The sequence below is a fragment of the Leptosomus discolor genome, chromosome 5, assembly GCF_034619465.1.
Source record: "Leptosomus discolor isolate bLepDis1 chromosome 5, bLepDis1.hap2, whole genome shotgun sequence".
Taxonomy (NCBI): Eukaryota; Metazoa; Chordata; class Aves; order Leptosomiformes; family Leptosomidae; genus Leptosomus; species Leptosomus discolor.
In genome coordinates this window covers 43,652,896-43,671,388 of record NC_141395.1, presented here as the reverse complement: position 1 = coordinate 43,671,388, position 18,493 = coordinate 43,652,896, and the positions used below count along the sequence as shown (strand labels likewise).

Sequence of the window (18,493 nt, the reverse complement as noted above, 5' to 3'; positions counted from 1 at the left end):
CCACCAAGACAACGCTCCTAATTCTGCAATTGCAGCACTAGGTAAAAGAGCACACATAGTAGGCACAAAAATCAAGGAGCCTTCTCTTCACAACAGCCAGGTAATCACCAGAGTAATTACTGTGTTCCTCTATTTTACCTGTGACTGGAGCTGAACTTGCTCAATCTCTGCTTTGTGTGTGGCTGCCATTTGCTGCTGAAGTTCATCCAACAGGCACTGCTGCTCTTTATTTAGGTCAGCACGGAACTTCTCCATTTCCTCCTCATGTTTAGTAATCAGTTCAGAGATTTCACGATCATGCTCTCGTTCATGTACCTGCAGAGAATACTCAGATAAAGAGCTTTCTTCAACACATGATTAGTTAGCCCCCTAAGAAATTGAGCCAGAATTCTCCCCTCCTCCTGACCCCAAATGAAAGACACCATAGAAAAAAATTAACAGGTTTTTGCATGTCTAAAACATTTGTACTGCTTAAATGACAAACAACAAAAAATTAGTTTAGTTTTCTGAAATAAAGCCAATTACAGCATTTACCTTTTTTATTAAAGCAATCTGTTCCTTTCTTTCTTCTTCCAATTTCTGCTGGTTTTCCACTTTATCTTTTATTTCAGCATTTAATTCTTCTATCTGAAAACAGGCATACAAACATTAACAACAACTACCTTAAGCATTCTGAAATCGCAAGACTCCTGTCATTGTCAGGGTTTCCTACCTCTTTCTTGTGTGTCAAACTCACTTCAGTTAATTCAGCAAGGTGTTGAGCCTCCATTTTACCGATTTCCTCTTTGCAGCGTTTCACTATCTTGGATTGTGCCTCCTGCGCAGCTTGTGCAGACCGAAAGGACTCCTGCAAGCGAGTCTCAAGCTCCAAATGAGCCTTCGTCAAATGGGTGATTTCTTCAGTCAACTGGCTTTTTTTCTCACTGTATTCAGTACTTTTTGCATTTATTTCAGCATTAAGTTTATGAATTTCTAGGTTGCTGAAGTTTAACCTGTCCTCATATCCCAGTCTTTCACGCTCCCATATTTCTTTGAGGTTTTTCACTTCAGTATTCAGTTCATGTATGTTTTTCTCCAGATCCTCAATGATGCTAGTGTTCTCTGCTAATGCTTTCTCTGCTTTTATTAGATCCTCCTCCATGGCAGATAATCTTTCTCCTAAGGCTGTTTTTTCCTTCAGTAAGAGTGCTAAATCTTGTTCTTTATTACTGATTTCAGCTTTGAGCATCTCCTGTTCTTTTAGCAATGTCTCTTCAGATACGGTTTTCTGACCAAGCAGCTCTGCTATCATCTGGTTTTTAGCCTTCTGCGCATCAAGCTGGCTTTGCATTTGATCCCTTTGGCTTTGCAAAGCAACTAACTGACGTCCAAAGAGAGACTGTACTTCACTTGTTACAGAATCAGAAGCTGTTTTCTGCTTTTGAACATCTTTCACTAATTGCTTCTGAAGTCGCAGCTGCACCATCAACATTTCTCTTTCCTCCTGGAGATCTTTTACCATTTCTTGCCAAGTAGCAGATTTTGACACTTGTGTTAAATGCCCTACAGCACAGTGAGGTTGGCTTCCATCCTCACCCTGCTGCTTTACTAGAAACATTATTTTGTTTTCAAGTTCTTTCTCCTTCTCTATTTTTTGAAGAAGTTCTTTTTCACAATGGATCCGTGCTTCGCGTTCCTCATCCAGTTCCACATGCATATGAGAGTGCTCAGCCATTACCTTTTCCCACTTTCCAGCAGCTTCTTGGGTCTCCTGAGAAGATTTCTTCAAGGCTGACTCCTCATGGAGCTGCTCAGTCAGTTTCACACATCTCTCTATTAAACAAGCTGTTTCATCATCCTTTATGTCATCATGGTCCCTTGTTTTGTTCTGCTGCAGGGAGCTATCTGACAAAAATGAAACAAAGGTCTCTGCTCCCACCTCAGTCTCTTCAAAAGTCTCTTGAGCCAAACTGCTAGGACATGTTTCCTCATCAAGGCCAAAGTTTAATGGAGAAGGTATAAAATCTCTGCTGGGTTCTAGAAGCACACTACTGTCTAACCCATACCTGCTGCATCTACTTTCTTCAATGGCATAACCTTCAGAAGTGCTGGACACGTATGACTCCTCTGGTTTCTCCGTGGAGATGACATATTTAGCCAATATGCCTCCATCACCACTGAAAAGCCCTAGTTCTGACAAGTGTTCTTCAGACAGGTTCTCTCCTTCACTACTTTCATTACTCTCTGGGATCTTTGAATTCTTAATTTCTTCTAATTGATCCCTTGAGGAGTCTACCCCCAAGTCACAATGGAACTCTAGCTCTTCACGAACTAGCTCATCTTCATCTTTCAACTGGTGTGGTTTACTCCACATCTCCTCAAGCTCTGCTCTCTGCAACCGCGACACCTCTGGTAAAATCTGTTTTTTCCTCAACTTTATTAGCTTTTTACTGGAAACAATCTCTTCATCATGCTTTTGCCTTACATCTGTACTTTTTTCAGACTCATAAAGTTTCTTTTCATTTAATTCCTGAATGAAAGAATTCAATTTCTGAATCTCTTCATTCAAGGACTGTTTCTCTTGTTTATATTGCTGGGCTTCCTTGACCTGCTCTTCCACATCAGAAAGTTCAGACCTCAGGCTATCAATTAAATCTTTGTATTTAGTCTCTATTTCAGATTTTTCTCTCTGGAAGTCTTCCTGTTGGTTTTCAAGTTTCCGTCTCAAATTGTCTTTATTAATTTCAGACTCACAAAGACAACTATTTAGGTCAATTATCATGCCATTCAAAATCTGAACATGTTCTTCAGAATTCAGAGCACAGAGTTCTTTTTTTAACTGTTCAAGTTCATTCTTATATTTTAAAATAATTTCTTCTTCATATACCTGCTTGGCTTCTGCAATCTCTCTTCTGTGGCACTTCTCCAGCTCAGACCTCAAGGTCTCCAGTTGCCTGCAAATATCCTTTTCATGACTGATTTTCAGTTCTTCAATATGTTGGTGTTCTTTCATTTTGGACAAAGCTATTTCATTTTTTAATTCTGTTATTTCTGAGTCCCGGAGAGAAAGGGTATGTTGCAGTATAGACGAGTTAGATCTTTCCAATGTCAGTAGATCTTGAAGACTTTTAATACGTTGTTCTTTTTCTCCTATGCTTTTGTATAACTGTTTCATTGTATATTGCACATCTTCTTCCACTTGGGCAAGCAGATTTTCTTTATCTTTGGTATTCTTCAAAACAAAATATTACATATGAAATGTACCATTGAAATATGACATGTTTTAATTTCTGTAAGCCTCACGTTTTTAACTTGTCCTCACAAATAATATTTACTGTTAAGTGTAGGGTGTATTATTGGCTTAGGCAACAGGATTATTGACTACATCCTTGAGAGTGGAAAGTATTACTGAAAGACTCTTCAAATGTGGTAACAAATACCAAACTGTCCAAGCAGTAACAAATGATATACTACTAACTCCGGAGGTAAAGAAAATAGTGGCTGTCTCAAACTTCAGGTATTTTAATTTAAAATAAAATAATATCAGAGCTACAGACACCTCTCCATCTCACATCCATTTGCACAGAGAAAACACCTCCCACAGGCAGGAGCAGGCCAACAGAACAGCCATGTCAAATTCTGTCCCATCTGACTCACTTAAAAGTTTAAGGCTTCTACCTATGGCATTGCTGGTTATGTGCTTAAGGGAAATCAGACCTTTTAAGCTGTTCCTTTAATACATGCTAGTAATCACAAGCCCTATGAATTTGTTTCTAAATAAAAAGACTTTTTTCATGACCATGACACTACAGCAGGTCAGAGTTATCACCAAATTTAAAACAGATACTATATAAAAAAGTTTCTGTTATATGTTTTTAACTTTAACTGAGTTTCTTTATTCATAGTGCTTGTTCTGGAATGATTACATCAAAATATTCCCACACAAGCTTTTCACTTTGTTTTGTATCAGAAACTAACATCATTACAGGCACAGTTAACTTTTAGTCTCATCTAGGTGTTTCAAGTCCACACACAACTGTAACGTTATATGCTTCCACAACATATCCAGCAACCTTCACCCTGCTGCAAGCCTCTGTCAGTTACGTTCAACACCAGATGAACCTGCTTCTGATGGAAACTTTTTAGACAACAGTTTAGTAACAGAGTTAAAGACCAATTCTTTTGCAACACAAACTGATGGAGTAATTTCAACAAAGAAGCAAATTTTAAAGAGCCAGAACTGAATCTTCAATTTGTGTAAAAAAAAAAAATCTAAAAATCTTAAATTGTGAGCAGCTATTTTGCCTTAGCTGAATATCATTCCCTTCAGAAGAACTGATTTTTAATTCCATGTTAAAGAGTAGTTTCAGTCTTGAAGCATCAATGTTACCTCACGCACAAATTAAACATTCATTGCAGGTTTTTCCTCCGAAAAGTACCACATTGGCTTGCACGATCACAATAAAAGCCCAATTACGTAGAAGTCACAACTATAAAGGCACTTTAAACAGTTTTTACCTTTTGAGAAGACTCAAGCTGTACTTCCAGGTCATGTGCTTTCTGACGCAGCATCTCCAAATGCGCATTTTGTTCTCTGAGACAGTTCTGAAACAAGGACATCTGCTGCTGGGCTTCTAATACTTCATTTTTCCCAGGGCTTTTAATCCTCAGCATCTCATTAACCTGAACACATAACGGTACTCACAGTAACTCATATACAAGTCTCACTGTGTGCATAAAACATACTGTATTCATTTACCACAGATTTATCTTATGTCTTTCAATGAATAAGCGTCTGCGTAAAAAGTCAGACAACACTTGTCATGTTTTAGATACTTGCTGCAAAGATAGAGATGTTAGATAATTCATTTCTATAAAGCCCCCAAAATAAAGCAGGACTTCCAATGGACTGGACATTCTGGTGAAAGGACAACGAACAAAACCAGTCTCCTCTGCAAAGGATTTACAGGTCAGTATTTTTTTTCTCTCCACCTCCCTCCAAATGAAATGAAAACATTTACCCCTATGAGGGTAAAATAAAAATGTGTTTTATTAATTTTAAAAACTTTTTTCTAAAGACTTTGCTAAACCCAAGATGATAATATTTAAGACGGTATCAGTACTTTCATCTGTTATCAAGCTGACATGCTTCCCCAAACAACTTGCATCATATTACTAGCCTTATTTAGAATATGCCTGAATTGCCATTTAGAGGCTTTATTGTTGTCTTTCAATGGCTTATGGAGCAAATTCCAACAACCATCTGTAGACTAATCTCCACTATTACCATGTATTTTGTCAACAGCAGTGAGAACTGTACATATAAAGCAGTATTTTTTCTTCTTTTCCAAAGTTATAACTTTATTTAGCAGAGGACTTGTTTCCAGGACATAAGCAACTCCTTCAAGGTAATCCCTGCAGTTCATTAAGTCTCAGGTTTTATCTTTAATTTTTTTTAACCCCTCATCTTATCCAGACACTTAAGACATGTAATCCCTCCCAGCAAAATTCTTATCTTGCAAACTTGAAATGGTAAGTAAACATAAATATTACTCATTGGCATATACTACAAGGCTCCTGAGACCACAAATATACAGGTGTTCAGAGAGAGAGAGAAGAGCCACTAGAACACTGAGCATCACCAAAAAAAGAATAAAGTATTTTTTAAAAAGATTTGTAAAGTAGATGAAAGACTGCAGTATCTCTCATTATCCAGGGATTAGATCCATAATCAACTTGTTGCACTGAAGCACGTTCCTATGTGTCACAGGGGCTGCATCAACTGTCTTCAGGTTATTTTAAATCATCTTCTTTGAGCCAAGTCACGTGAAACCTCAACACATCAAGTTTCTGTGTAGCACCTGAGCTGCTACAGTTGCCCATTCATATACTCAGAGCTTTCCTTGGCAAAGGCAAGGAAAACTGATCACATGTAAGCCTGTATCGGTACAGTGATTGATGTGTATAGATCCCAAACCACTAACAATATCAGGTAAGATTCCCTAACAAGGGCTAAACTGATGGACAAAGAAGTGTAATGACCACTCAAACATTACACGAGCAAGTGTAAAATATAAGGATGTCTCCAGGACTTCTCCCTAGCAACTGGAGAAAACTGCCTCGCCCTCAAGTCATTTTCACTGCTGCACTGCAAACTGACCTACGAAGTGTGATAAGCTCAGTCTGTTTCTACATTCGTATTCCAAACCTGTTCTTACTCTTTCTGTAAGGTAACAAAAAGCAGAGGAGAGGCACACCTGATGTGACTGAAGTTGCAACTCATGGATCTGATCAGCTACATGAGACGCCTCCTCCTGTAGCTCATCCCGATCCTTCTTTGCCTGTTGAAGGCAGCTTGTTAGTTTCCTGATGACTTCATTCTGCTCTTGAACAGTAGTTTTCTACATGGATCACAAGAAGTGCACTTTTAAAATCAAAATATTCTTAACGTATTAGGAACCCAGTAAATTTTCTTAAAGCTAAGCTGTTAAGAGTCTATAGTTACAGTTAAGTCTTTATAAACTTGCACCAAAGGACCAGAAATGCTTGTGTTCAAACACGATGGCAGGGGTGATGAAAGAGGAATCTTACACTGACCTCAAAGAGATGACAGAACTAATCAAAAGTGACTTTTTAAACAAATGATAGGCTACCAGTAATGAAATAAGCATTTTTACTTAGAAGTTTTGTAGTTCTTACTGATGCAAAAGCAATCAAGCTTTCTACAGGATATAATGAATATTTGTTTCCTATCTGTCAGCTCCCCTTTTCAGTGATGTGAGAGAAAGCTAATGAAATGGGATACATTAATCCTATTTTATGTTAATCACATTAACCTTCTCAATTTATTCCTCACCAACAGGAAATGTCTTTGTTTCCCAGTCCTAAAAGGAGAAAAACAACATGTAAAGGGGCAAGTAACTATTCTTCAAAAGCACCTGATAATTTACCTTTACTTAGAAATGCTAGAGAAAGAGAATTCAAAATATTTTATTTTGTTTTATATTTCGGGAGAGGAGAAGGTACCTGTCAGTTTAATGAAGTTTAACTTACCCTACTTAAACATTTGCCCATAAAATTAAAACCCACCCCAAACCCAAAAAGCCTCAAGTACTTACAAATATTCAAAAAGCATCAATGATCTCTGGGGGAAAAAAAATAATCGGGGGGGGCTGAGGGAGTGGTAGTGATGTCTGCCATCCCACGTGAACATGGGAGGAACCTAGATGCATCCATAGAGTGTTTTTCAGGCATATCCACAGAAATATTGACATTTCAATAAGTACTTCCTTTTCAATAGTTTGAACGATACTTGGGGGGCGTGTGGGGTTTCCATCATTTTTCAGCATGACCTTGGTATATAATAGATATACTTAAAAAGTCATTATTTATAAAAATATAAGCCCCGTGCTTTTACATTGAGCCCCTGCCTCAATGTATGATTAACTACACTTATCGTAGTGGTTCTTGCAGATTCTCCCTATAAAGCCCCACTCCTCAATACAGTAAGAAAATTTATCAATAAAAACTAGTAGCACAAAGTGTCCAACCATTTCTCAGCAGAATTTAACTACGCATTTCACAAAACTCTCTAAAAATAGAGGCATTTCAAATTTAACCTACTCTCATTTGATTTTAGCAACGTGAAGCCATAAGCACTGATGAATGGAAAACCTAAGTACTGCTTTTCGCAGCACATGTTAGCAAGGCAAAGTACTTTTCAATGAAAAATCCAATATTTACTTTGAGCTTTGCCTCCTAAATAGTCTTAGGATTTAAATCAAGTAGTATTATCCCCATCAACCACTTCTATGAAACATACCTGAAGTTGCATCGAGTCACTGTGCTGGGTAAGCTGCTCTTGTAGCTCGTCCATCTGTGCAGTGAATCTTTCAACTGCCTCCTGTTTCTCCAGAAGTCTGCTCTCTAACTCAGCTATTCTCACCTGACACAGCTCAGCATCAAGCTCACTGTATTCTGTGGCAGAATTTGTCATAATTTTCTTCATTAAAAAAAAAAAAGTATTTATTGACCAAAAAGATACATCATTTCGGTTTCACAATTACTCTGAATATATAAATTCAGCTTAAAGCTTAAATTCTGGGCAAATTCTAGTTTAAAAGTAATTCAAAACTACCAAAGTTAAAGTTTTCACATCCATTTGTGCTGACTGGAGAACAGTCAAACATAGGAAAAATAATAATGTAAAGTTCTTGACCTAAAATTAAATTCAAGTGTAAGCAGCTATTGCGAATAAACATCTAACATACTCTGAGTTTCTGTGGCCTTTAACAGCAAAACAAAAACCCAAAACCAAGTACAAAGACAGAAGCTGCTCCAATCAATCCTGTGTTTTCTTAGGATCAATACTGTTACAGTTCTCACAGAGGAGACAGTATCTTGTATTTTACATTTTTTTTAAATGTATGGAACAAAGAATAAACCTACTTTTCAATTAAAAACATTGTTCAAATTTCTCTGGACAAGGTCCATGACTTCACTAAAACCAATTTTCTTAGCAACCACGTTCACAGCCACTACATGTAGGTACAGATAAGTACCTGTCTTAGACTGTAAAACAGTGAAATTGCATCACTTTTTCCACATTTGATAACAACGCTCAATAACTAAATATTTTAGTAACCAATGATCATACTCTTCTTTCACATGTACACCAGCATCTTTTACTAAAGATACAGTCTTTCACACTTACTTCAGCCACACGATCATTCAGCACATCCCAGTTGGGCAAGTCAGCACTCCCCTGGTAAAGAAAGAAATAAAACATACACCAAATTATGGCCATTTTAAAGATACATAAGGAAAAGCAGAATTATTTTGGCAACACCCTAAGCACATGAGCCAGAAAGGTCCACGTTGTGAGACAAAACACCAGTGAGAGAGAGAGATTGACTTTAATGCTAAACCCAGCTGGTCATCCACGGTCAAATGAATGAAATAAATGCAAAATAATTAAAATCAGTATGAAAGTCTACTCCAATAAATTAGGGCCAAGTCTCACCATTGAGATTCAACAGTTTATCTTCTGCTTTCATGGCTTGCAAATATAGTTGAGCACTCTTTAATCTACTAACTATTAGTAAACTGACAGGAGATTATTAACAAACGTGCTAAAGTTATTCAGACAATTACAAATCAGTACTATTTTCTGACACAGACACTTAATGCAGCTTGACATCTTGAAAGGTATTTACCTCTCACTAAATTCACAACAAGACAAAGATGACAAGACAAAGACAACTATTTAGAAAAGGCAGCCCATAGCCCTCCCCTATTTTGAATCTGCACGAAGTAGTTTCCAATTACTACTGTCTCCCTAGAGGTGCTCTCTCCACATAACCTAGAAAGCAACCCCATTTGCTTTACAAATCAGCTATTTTAACAGAAGCTGTTTAGAAGCAGTAAGTCATTTTTGTTTGTTTTTTAATTTAAGTTCACATGAACATAATAAGGACACTGCTGTGGTTGAGTGACGAAATCCTGTATGTTTTTTCCTTAGTGCATACAGCTTGGCATGTACCTTCATAAAAGCCTTTGCAATGACACCTTTATGCTCAGGATATCCTGAAAGCACTATTGATGCCCTCACAACAGAAAGCAGGATAATACATGCAAATGGTACCCCCTGTTACTGCAGGTTTGCAAATATGCTAGTTTGATGTTATTGTTGTATGTTGTGAAAACACACCAACAGCTGGAGAGATGCTTTCTATGCAAAAGGCACCACCTCCCCAAAAGTCACGAATCTTTGCACAGATAACATGCCAAAAAGCTCTTTCTAAACAAACTCTGAAGACAGACACAGTTTGTTGTAGGCAGACAGTTGCCTTGTAGCTTCTGAGGCTTGTGAAAGCATTAGCCAAACACTTCTGAAGCAAACTGGATGCCTATAAAAAAAAATTTATTCAAAACTACATTTTGCTTCTTTTTATTACAAGACAGGGAGAAAGCATTACATGACTGTCTAACCCACAGCTGATCTAAAAATATGGCTTGTGAGCCAAAGGAAGAAAGCAACTGCTTAATTCAGGCAGACCGCTACATCTATTAGCAGATGTCTAGTGACCTCAAGCTGTACCACAAGCTATGTTTCTACATTAACACATAAATGACTACCTTTAGAGGATCACCAGCACAAACATACTGAAATACATGAGGCACAAGCAGAGTCACATTTTGAACAAACGTGTCAGAGAACGTAACATCTACGCTGGCTTTACAATGGATACTGAAAGCATGCTAGAACAAATTGGGTTTTTCCCGAAAACTTTAAGCACATTTGAGCCAGCAAAGCGATACACAACCAAACTAATGCTGTGCATTATAAGGTCCTGGAGTTTTGCTCATCTACTACGCCTCTTAGTCTGGATTTGCTATTTCATGGTGTCACAGCCACATAACCACAAGTCTGCCCAAAGCAAAGCTGATGGTAGTGAAAGACATGAATTTAGCAGGCTAACAGCAGACAGCTCTTTGACAATACCAGCTGTGCAGTCCATACAATGGAGACCGTTTTTTCAGTTATTTACATCACTTTGTAAGAGAGTTAATTATTACAAGTGAAAAATACATCAGTTTATTTACTTCTCAATGGCAGCTAGTTAACAGTGCCAGAGAGCTAATACCCAATTAAGTAAAACAATCACCTGGAATACTTGTTATCTGCAGATGAAGTGAAATGCAAGAAATACTAAGATTTACCTCTGCCTCTGTTGTTGTCTCTAGTAGGTTGAGGTCTTCAGCCTTACTCTCTATACCCTTACCAACATCTTGGGCCGCTAGTGCACACTCTTCCTTCGGAACGTCATGTGTGTGGACAGACGAGCCCTTCCTCTTCGCCGTCTTTTTCTGCGACTGCGCGATGTCACTTTTTGCTTTTCGTTGTCTGAAGCAAGCAAACTGTGCAGAAAAGATTGGAAGAGGTAGAGGGAGAGGTAAGTGAGAAAAAGGTAGCAGGACCACAAGATTAACACACTCATGGGTGATGAAGATCCTCTTTTGATAAAATATATACATCTGCAGAGAAACTGCTTTATCCTCCTACTTTCTACACATTCAGAACATACTGGATAACTGTGCAATTAAGCAAGAAATCTCACACCAGTACTAAAGACTCATTTCAAAACAAGAATCAAATTTTACTCAGTGAAATTTTGTGTGTCAATGACAATCCAGAATTACAGCAAGACAGATTAGCAAAGGAATGAGTTGCTCATATACTAGAATCATTAGGAAAAATACTAATTGAGCAGTCTTTCTACAAGACCAGCAAAACCAATAACCCCCTGCAAATGTATCTAAACAGATCTTTGCCAGCATAAGCTTTAACACTAAAATTAACGGAAGTGAATCCTCATGCTCCTTCCCTGCCACCCCCTTAAAAGAATACAGTAAAACTTCCTAGCCAGAAAGCAGCCTGTAGTACATAAATAGAAAATCAATTAAGCCAGGTCATTTTAATTTCTTCTGTTGAAGAATCAGATGCTCTACTTTATCAGACTATCACAGCTCTACGAAGCACCAGGGACCTGTAAAGAATGTCATTGGCCGAATTGACTACCCAACTTTCCTTAGCACCTTAAACAGCTTAAAAAGGATTATCATATTTTCAACTCTAGTATTGTGTTTAGGCAGCATTTCAAAGTAACATCTCCCTCACAGCATAAATCCAGACAGCCTTCTCCAAGGTTACAACTGTAGGTTATCAAGCGCGCTGTTAATATATCTTTGTGATGAGATAAAATAGTCAAATGATGACGGGACAAAAACATAACTGCTAAGTTCCTCCCGCAATCCATACAAAAATCCACTACTTGACAGCTTCGTTTTCCTGTAGAACAGCCACCTTGCAAAAAATGTGTCCGTCTCTTTTCATTCAACTTGTGAAATGGATTTAGTTCAGTCCTTTCTCCTTACACCCATGCCATCCCAGCAACTTCGACCCCACAGCTTCGCTACTCAACAGATTCAGTTACACACCTGCTACACTGAGCAGCCTGTTTAAAAGCTGTATTTGCAGAAAGACATGTTTCTCACCAGCAGTTAAGAAGTTTATGTACAAATAGCTTATTTTTAAGATTATATTCTGTAGCTTCCATAGTTATTAATACTAAATGCAGATTAAACCAAGACTGCCAGGTGTCATGTTGCCTTTCACAATTACCAAAATGAACAGCCTAGTAAATAAAGCTGTAGTGAGACACAAATACTGTTCTCTGCAATCAGGTATTAACTCCAGCACCTACTGATGACAATGTATGTCAAAAATAGCTATTGCACTAATTAACCTGATAACATGGGGAAAAGGGACAGGAGGAAACCTACAGTAAAATGGTGAGTAGAGGAAGATGCTGAAGCAGGAAAAAAGGGAAAACAGGAGTAAAACAACCAGAAAAGACGAGAAAAGAAAGGCAGAGAGAGTGGCCATCATAGAGAGCAGTTACTGATTTCATGAAGGGAGACCAAGTATTTGACATTAAAACACGAAGACTTGCCATGACTGAACATCTAAATGAGTATGATTTTTAAACGCACAGCTCAAAGAAAACAAAATTTATTCTGTCCCATTCATACGTGTTAAACATATGAAATCACAATACATATCATGCAAAAATATCCAACTACTCCAAAATCTTATGGAACTACTGGACTTCTTGGTCCATTAAAGCGTCTGGAGTCAAACACGCTCCAGATTTATGCAATCACTGGGTGGGGAAAAGCTCTGGGGTAATATCAGGTTTCCAAAGTCTTTAATCAGCTGCATAAATTTAAGTGTCATTGTAAGAGTACCATCAGATCTGTAGTCATCGAACATGAAGCAGTACGTGTGAATATGAAGAAAGCTTGTAACACTGACTCTCCCCCCTCCCAGTGAGATCCCATCACGTCCCTTTTGAAGGATCTAATTCTCAGTTTGCTTTCTAGCAGCACGTGCACAGGCGAAAGCTTCACTTTTAGCCAAAATGTAGCATGCCGCAGAACACCGACAGCACTGTCTGCTGTGGCATCTAAAGCAGCTCTCCACAATAGAGCACCCAGCCTTTCTGCAGGCACCAGTATACTGCAACTTCATTTCAGCAGGACCAGTTAGTTAGAAGTGGCAACCACAAGGCACCTCTGAATTGGCACAGCCAGCACCACACTAGCATCCCAGAACTAAAAGAATAAACCCACCAGGTTTTGTGCCATGTCATCCCCGTGTCATCCCCGTCCCTGATTAACTGCTGCGCTGACATCCTTCCACCACATTATTGCAAACTGACTGGCACCAGTGGCACAGACCAGCAGACAGGAAAACTACAGCATGCACAGCACTGTTCAGCTCTCCCCAGCCTACCTCACACATAATTTATTCCTCGATTTACTGCTTTACATGCTTCAAAAATTAGTACCAAAAGAATACTCATAGAAAATGGAACAGGGCAGAAAAAGACAACAGCACCAAACAGAAACAGTTTGTTCAAACAATCCTCAGTCCACTTCTTAGATACAGTAAACATAAGCAATGAGTGCTCTTAGACAAAACCCAGAAACATTTTCTAGAGCTTCCTCAAACCAGTGAAGCAGGAAAACTGCCTCTAAAACAGGCTCCCCTTTTTGAGCTCCTACTGTGTAAAATGCAGGAACAGCAAAAACTTCTTACACACAAGGTATGGCACATACAGGTCTGTAAATGAAGGCACAGTTGGCCAATATGCACACTAGCTAATGTGGGGTGGAAAAAAACAAGGAGGAAAAAGCAGCACTGAATACTTGGGTTTTGTTCTGTTTCTCGTTTGCTCTCTTGGCTATAAGTTTTGCATTTATTAAAAACAGAAATCTGAAGTACCTGATACAAGCAGTAACATGACAATTTCCAATTAATACATCAGTTGGAATTATTATTATTATTATTATTATTTGGTGATAACTTAAACACATTTCAATAATGCTGGTTTTATTCCTATATGAAAAGGAATAATGCAAGTACTGGTTTAAAGAGGAAATCATTCACATTATATTCCTTTCCCAAGTCATTATTTAACAGACTATAAGGATGTGAAAGACCAAAAAATAATACGGGGGGGGTGGGGGGTGGGAAAAAAAACCCACAGCAGTTCACACCTCCAGATTCAAGCAGCACCAGACTACAGTTAGCATGACTGCATAGGTTGCTACAAAAGTCAGGTTGCTACAACGCGCAACTAGCCTCGCACTCCTGTCCCCTGCCATTGTGAGCACCCTTGCAGCGATGCAGTGAGATGATTCAGGAAGCTGACTTGGATGAACATCAAACACAGTCCAGAGATGGGATCATCTTCAGTTGCTGTAGGCCTGTGCCACAGGAAGGAAATACGGTACCTGCTCACACTCATTCCTCCTTTTCAAAACTGCATTTGTCTTCGTGAGGAGGGCAGCACAAAGAAAATAAGAAAAAAGAACAGGAAAAGAACAAAAAGGAGAGACATTTCCCTACTGCTCTACTATATAAGAGCCTTCAGAAACACGAGCTATCCAAAGGAAGTTTCTGAAACAAGTTACAGTCCTGCAGCCCCCCTACTCAGCAGCACAACCACATCCTACTGCAGGCTTAAGAATATGCAAAGGACTACACTGAGTAAGACCAAAGGTGCACTTATTCCAGTAATTAGCCCAATACGCATCTGTGCCATAAGTTACCTCTATAACCTCAGGTACACAAATAAAGATACAAAGCCAGAGCAAGCACACAGGCAGAAACTGGGTGTGAGCATACTAAGGAACGTGCAGCTCGCAGGTCTGCCTTCCAACCCTAGCATACTACCTTTGTGTTTAATAAGACTCAAGCGATATTGCTTCCATTAATTTGTCCAGGTGTTTTCAGAAAATTGTTTGGTGCCCACAATCTGCTAGCTAAGTAATGGAACTCTGCGACATTTTAATAAGCGGAGGAAGTGCCACATCTATCTCTGCCTTTCTAAACCCTTTCCTCTCCTCTCAGTATACCAGGTATGTGATACCATGAAATGGCAACATTGATGGGGCTGCTAACAATTTTTTTTTTAATGGTAAGATAAGAGATATTTAGCACATAGTTTAAAAAAAAAATAATAAATGCAACATTGGCTCTGCACATTGCTTGAAATGTAATGTAAGTCCCTACTTTTTTTTTTAATGGCAAACAACAGCTGTACAACAGGTGGGAACTAATAAGTTATTCAAGGCACATCTATCACTTTTTTCTAGCTACAAACAGATATTGCACTTAGAGAAGGGTTACAAAAGAAATGTTGACATAAGTCTTGCCACAGCTAATGCAACTCTTCAACCTGAAGAACTCTCATTCTCAGAGTTTCCTCTCTCAATATTAATCCAAAAACTAATTGTGCAATTGTTCTCCAACAGAGGATTGTCTCCACACGGGACATAACAAGGCTGCGAGGGCAAGCGGATGAGGAGCTGCTGAGCGGGGAGTGTGGCAACCACGACAGCATCTGGGTGGGACAGGCCAGGGACGGTCTTCAGCGCAGCCCCAGCCGCAACTCGGCTCCCCTGCCAGTAATGCTCTCTTTCTAATTGCCTTCTGCACAGCACTGGGAGGATGGAGCTGAAAGGGAAACACAGCAGACTGCTGAAAAGATCCAAAGCAGATAGCACAGCTCCAAGCCACCTCTGACCCCCCTAGCTAGATTTCCAGACAGGTGCCCTGCAGAAAGGGCCATGCCCCTACACCTGTGGGAGAAACACTAAGAGTTGACATCAGGAGAGAAGAGGCTGTAGCACATCACGGAAAGAGCTGATCTGTTCAAACCTCCTGACACTCTGTGCAGCCTCAGCTATCCCCTTCTAGCCATAGTCCCTGCTTCCAGTCCTACTGGCATGGGGAGAACAGGGAAAAGCCATAGCTGCAGACTGGCAAGCCTTATTCAGCAGTAGATTCCCGGAAGGGAAGTACGACAAGAACAGCTCAAAAACCAGTAGAAATGCTGAATGAAAAGTAATCAGGCATTTCTAACCGGTTTCTTGAACATCATTACCAAAACAAAGCAGAAGTTCTTGCCTAAGAGGGTTAATACATACCAAGGGTTAATCACATAGTTGCAGACAGTAACTGCTAAAAGAGTGGTACCTTTATACATCAGTCGCACCATATAAGCTCTCCAAACAGTCCCACCAAACGACACCTAACTGCTCAAAGGACATGAAGTTTTCTCTAACAGCATGACTGGAAACAAACCAGCCCAACCCAGTTCTCCAATAACGCACCTGCAGATGCATGGGCAAGGGGACTAGTCACAAGTTACTAGACAAGTAAAAAAACCACACAACATCTGTTCTTGGGGACTCTCAGCTTGAAATACAGTATTTCCATGAATAACTGAGTGGAATCCTAGGTAAAAATGGCGGAATTGGGGAACAAAACACCAAACAAAAATCAAAACAGAACCTAGGGAATATTTAAGCACCTTCAAGCTGCTCCTTGCTCACTGAAGATAATGTTTAAATACCTCCACAGTAATTCGGGAAACCTCGCAGGCAACCTGCACTGAGGGAGCACCGCTAGGCACACTTACTTCTGGCGGAGCAGTGCTGCCCAGGTAAACACCTCTCATCTCCCGACACAGCCCCGAACTGGCAGCAACACTCCAGCCCTGCTGCCGCCCGGAGCCCCGGGCTCGGGCTTCCAGCGCGGCACCGACCGCGCTACACACCGAGAGAAAAACCGCCGCGGGGGAGAGACCCAGGGCGGGCAGAGGCGATGCCGCTGGTGGCTCCGGGAGCCACCCCCCCGGCAGGCCCCTCATCTGGGTGCCCGGCCGGGGACACGTGCGCGGCTCCCCCCCGCCCACTAACCCGAAACAACCTCCCCTCACCTTGGCCCTGCCGGCCTCCAGTTTCCGCCTCCACGCCTCCTCCTCCTCCGCGTCCATGTGGTGGGCAACGGGGGGGCTCACGGGCAACAGTCCGGTCCGCGCCCCTTGCCCCTCCAACTGTCACACCGCAGGGGGCACAGAAATTTCGGTCATGGCCGCCCCCAGCGACTTCTCCCCGCCCGCCTCGGCTCCACCGCCAACCACGAGGCGACAGCGGCCAGCGCTGGCCAATGAGAAAGCAGAGGCTGGCCCACGCGCCCAGGGAAGGGAGAATGCTCTCCGGGAATTGGCGAGGATTGCACTACGCAAGCGGCTCGCCAGCCAATCCCGAGAGCGACTGTTAGCCTAGCCCCGCCCGCTCTCTCTAACTGACTCCTGGGATAAACGGCGCAAGCAGGAGCTCTCCCTCTGCCCCCGCCTCCGCCAGTGCCCGCCCCTCCTGAGCAGCCACCAATGGCAGAGTTCATCGTCCGCCGCCCGGGTTGCGCTGGGTGGCTAGTTTCAAACGGGCCGCCAGCCACGGCCCCGCCCAGCGGCGAGCGACAGCCAATGGGGAGAGGGGGGAGCTGCCGCGGGAAAGCCGACCCGGGCGGCGCTGAGGGGCTGGCCCGGGCGGGCTCCAGCTCCCCGACGTCCCTCTACTCGCACTGCGGCCGCCGCCGGTGCCTCTGGCCGAGGCCGGCCCTCCGCCCAGAGAGGCTGGCTGGGGAGTCGTGCCCGGCCAGCTGCCGTTTACTGCCCCTCCGTGTCCGGGCCCGGCGCTGGTGGCCTGGTGCCCAGCCTCGCTGGAGCCAGAGGGGGGTGCTGGCGCAGGGACTTTGACCATCCGGCTTGATTATAAACTTCTGTGTAGCAACATTACCCTTTACAGCACACCTGGCCCGCCTTTTCTGTCTATTCTGCGTCTCGGTTTTCCTGCTTTGTTTCCTTTGCAGCAAGTGAGCTGTGAGGGGTTCACCGCCCCGCAGAGGCTCAGGCCCAGCGAGAGGCAGTGTCTGGCAATAGTTGGCAGGTAACAAGGGATAAATAAGTTGCTCTTGTCTTCATGCTGAGAATAATTAACCTTAAAGTCATCGACAAAACTGGTGGTGTCTTTGTCTCTTGAAGTCATTAAATTGCACTGGAAAACACACGCTTTAACGAAATCTGTTACTCGGCTCAATTCAGAGGTGACCTCTTGCAAGGCATTGGCTTTTTCTTTCTAAGTAACATGGAAATGCAAGCATCTTCATGGTCTAACAACCCCTTTTCTATCCCTGGACCTTTCCATGCATTCAGTCCTTAGCTTGGGCTCTTCTCTGTATGGGCTTTTCCCCCAAATTTGGATGTTGCATCACCCAAGCCATGAGCTGAAGCTGCCTGCTCCCATGGGCTGCACCTATGCTGTCTGGTTTTCCCCTTCCACCAGCCATGTTTGTGTTCTTGGAATAAACAATTTTGTACCGACCTCCTCGTCTCCCACGTTATCTCTAGGTAAATATTTTGGCATAGGCAACAAAAAGACTGGAACAGGGCGTGCTTAACGGTCCAAAGAGAAAGCTGAGGACACCAGGAGCCAGGCAGGACTGGCAAGGCTTTCTCTACACATCAGAAAGCCTGGCTGTGTCCAGAGCCGAGGGAGACGTTAAGTTTTAAACCATCACAGAAATGGCTGCAGGACA

General features: G+C 41.6%; 1 protein-coding gene across 2 annotated transcripts in view; it reads right to left on the bottom strand.

The window, feature by feature from the left end:
- The window catches only part of PCNT (pericentrin), a 100,959-nt gene extending 84,070 nt beyond the window's left edge, over window positions 1–16,889 (bottom strand). Inside the window, exons 1-9 of one of the 2 annotated variants that reach the window (XM_086466221.1) lie at window positions 16,833–16,889; window positions 10,702–10,899; window positions 8,693–8,743; window positions 7,802–7,981; window positions 6,237–6,380; window positions 4,498–4,662; window positions 713–3,211; window positions 535–627; window positions 139–315 (exon numbers count right to left, since the gene is read on the bottom strand). In XM_086466221.1, the coding sequence (XP_086322347.1) occupies window positions 139–315; window positions 535–627; window positions 713–3,211; window positions 4,498–4,662; window positions 6,237–6,380; window positions 7,802–7,981; window positions 8,693–8,743; window positions 10,702–10,899; window positions 16,833–16,889 (3,564 nt within the window). The remainder of the gene's footprint in view (window positions 1–138; window positions 316–534; window positions 628–712; window positions 3,212–4,497; window positions 4,663–6,236; window positions 6,381–7,801; window positions 7,982–8,692; window positions 8,744–10,701; window positions 10,900–16,832) is intronic. The other variant, XM_086466222.1, reaches the window with a different exon arrangement.
- Window positions 16,890–18,493: the final 1,604 nt, after the last annotated feature.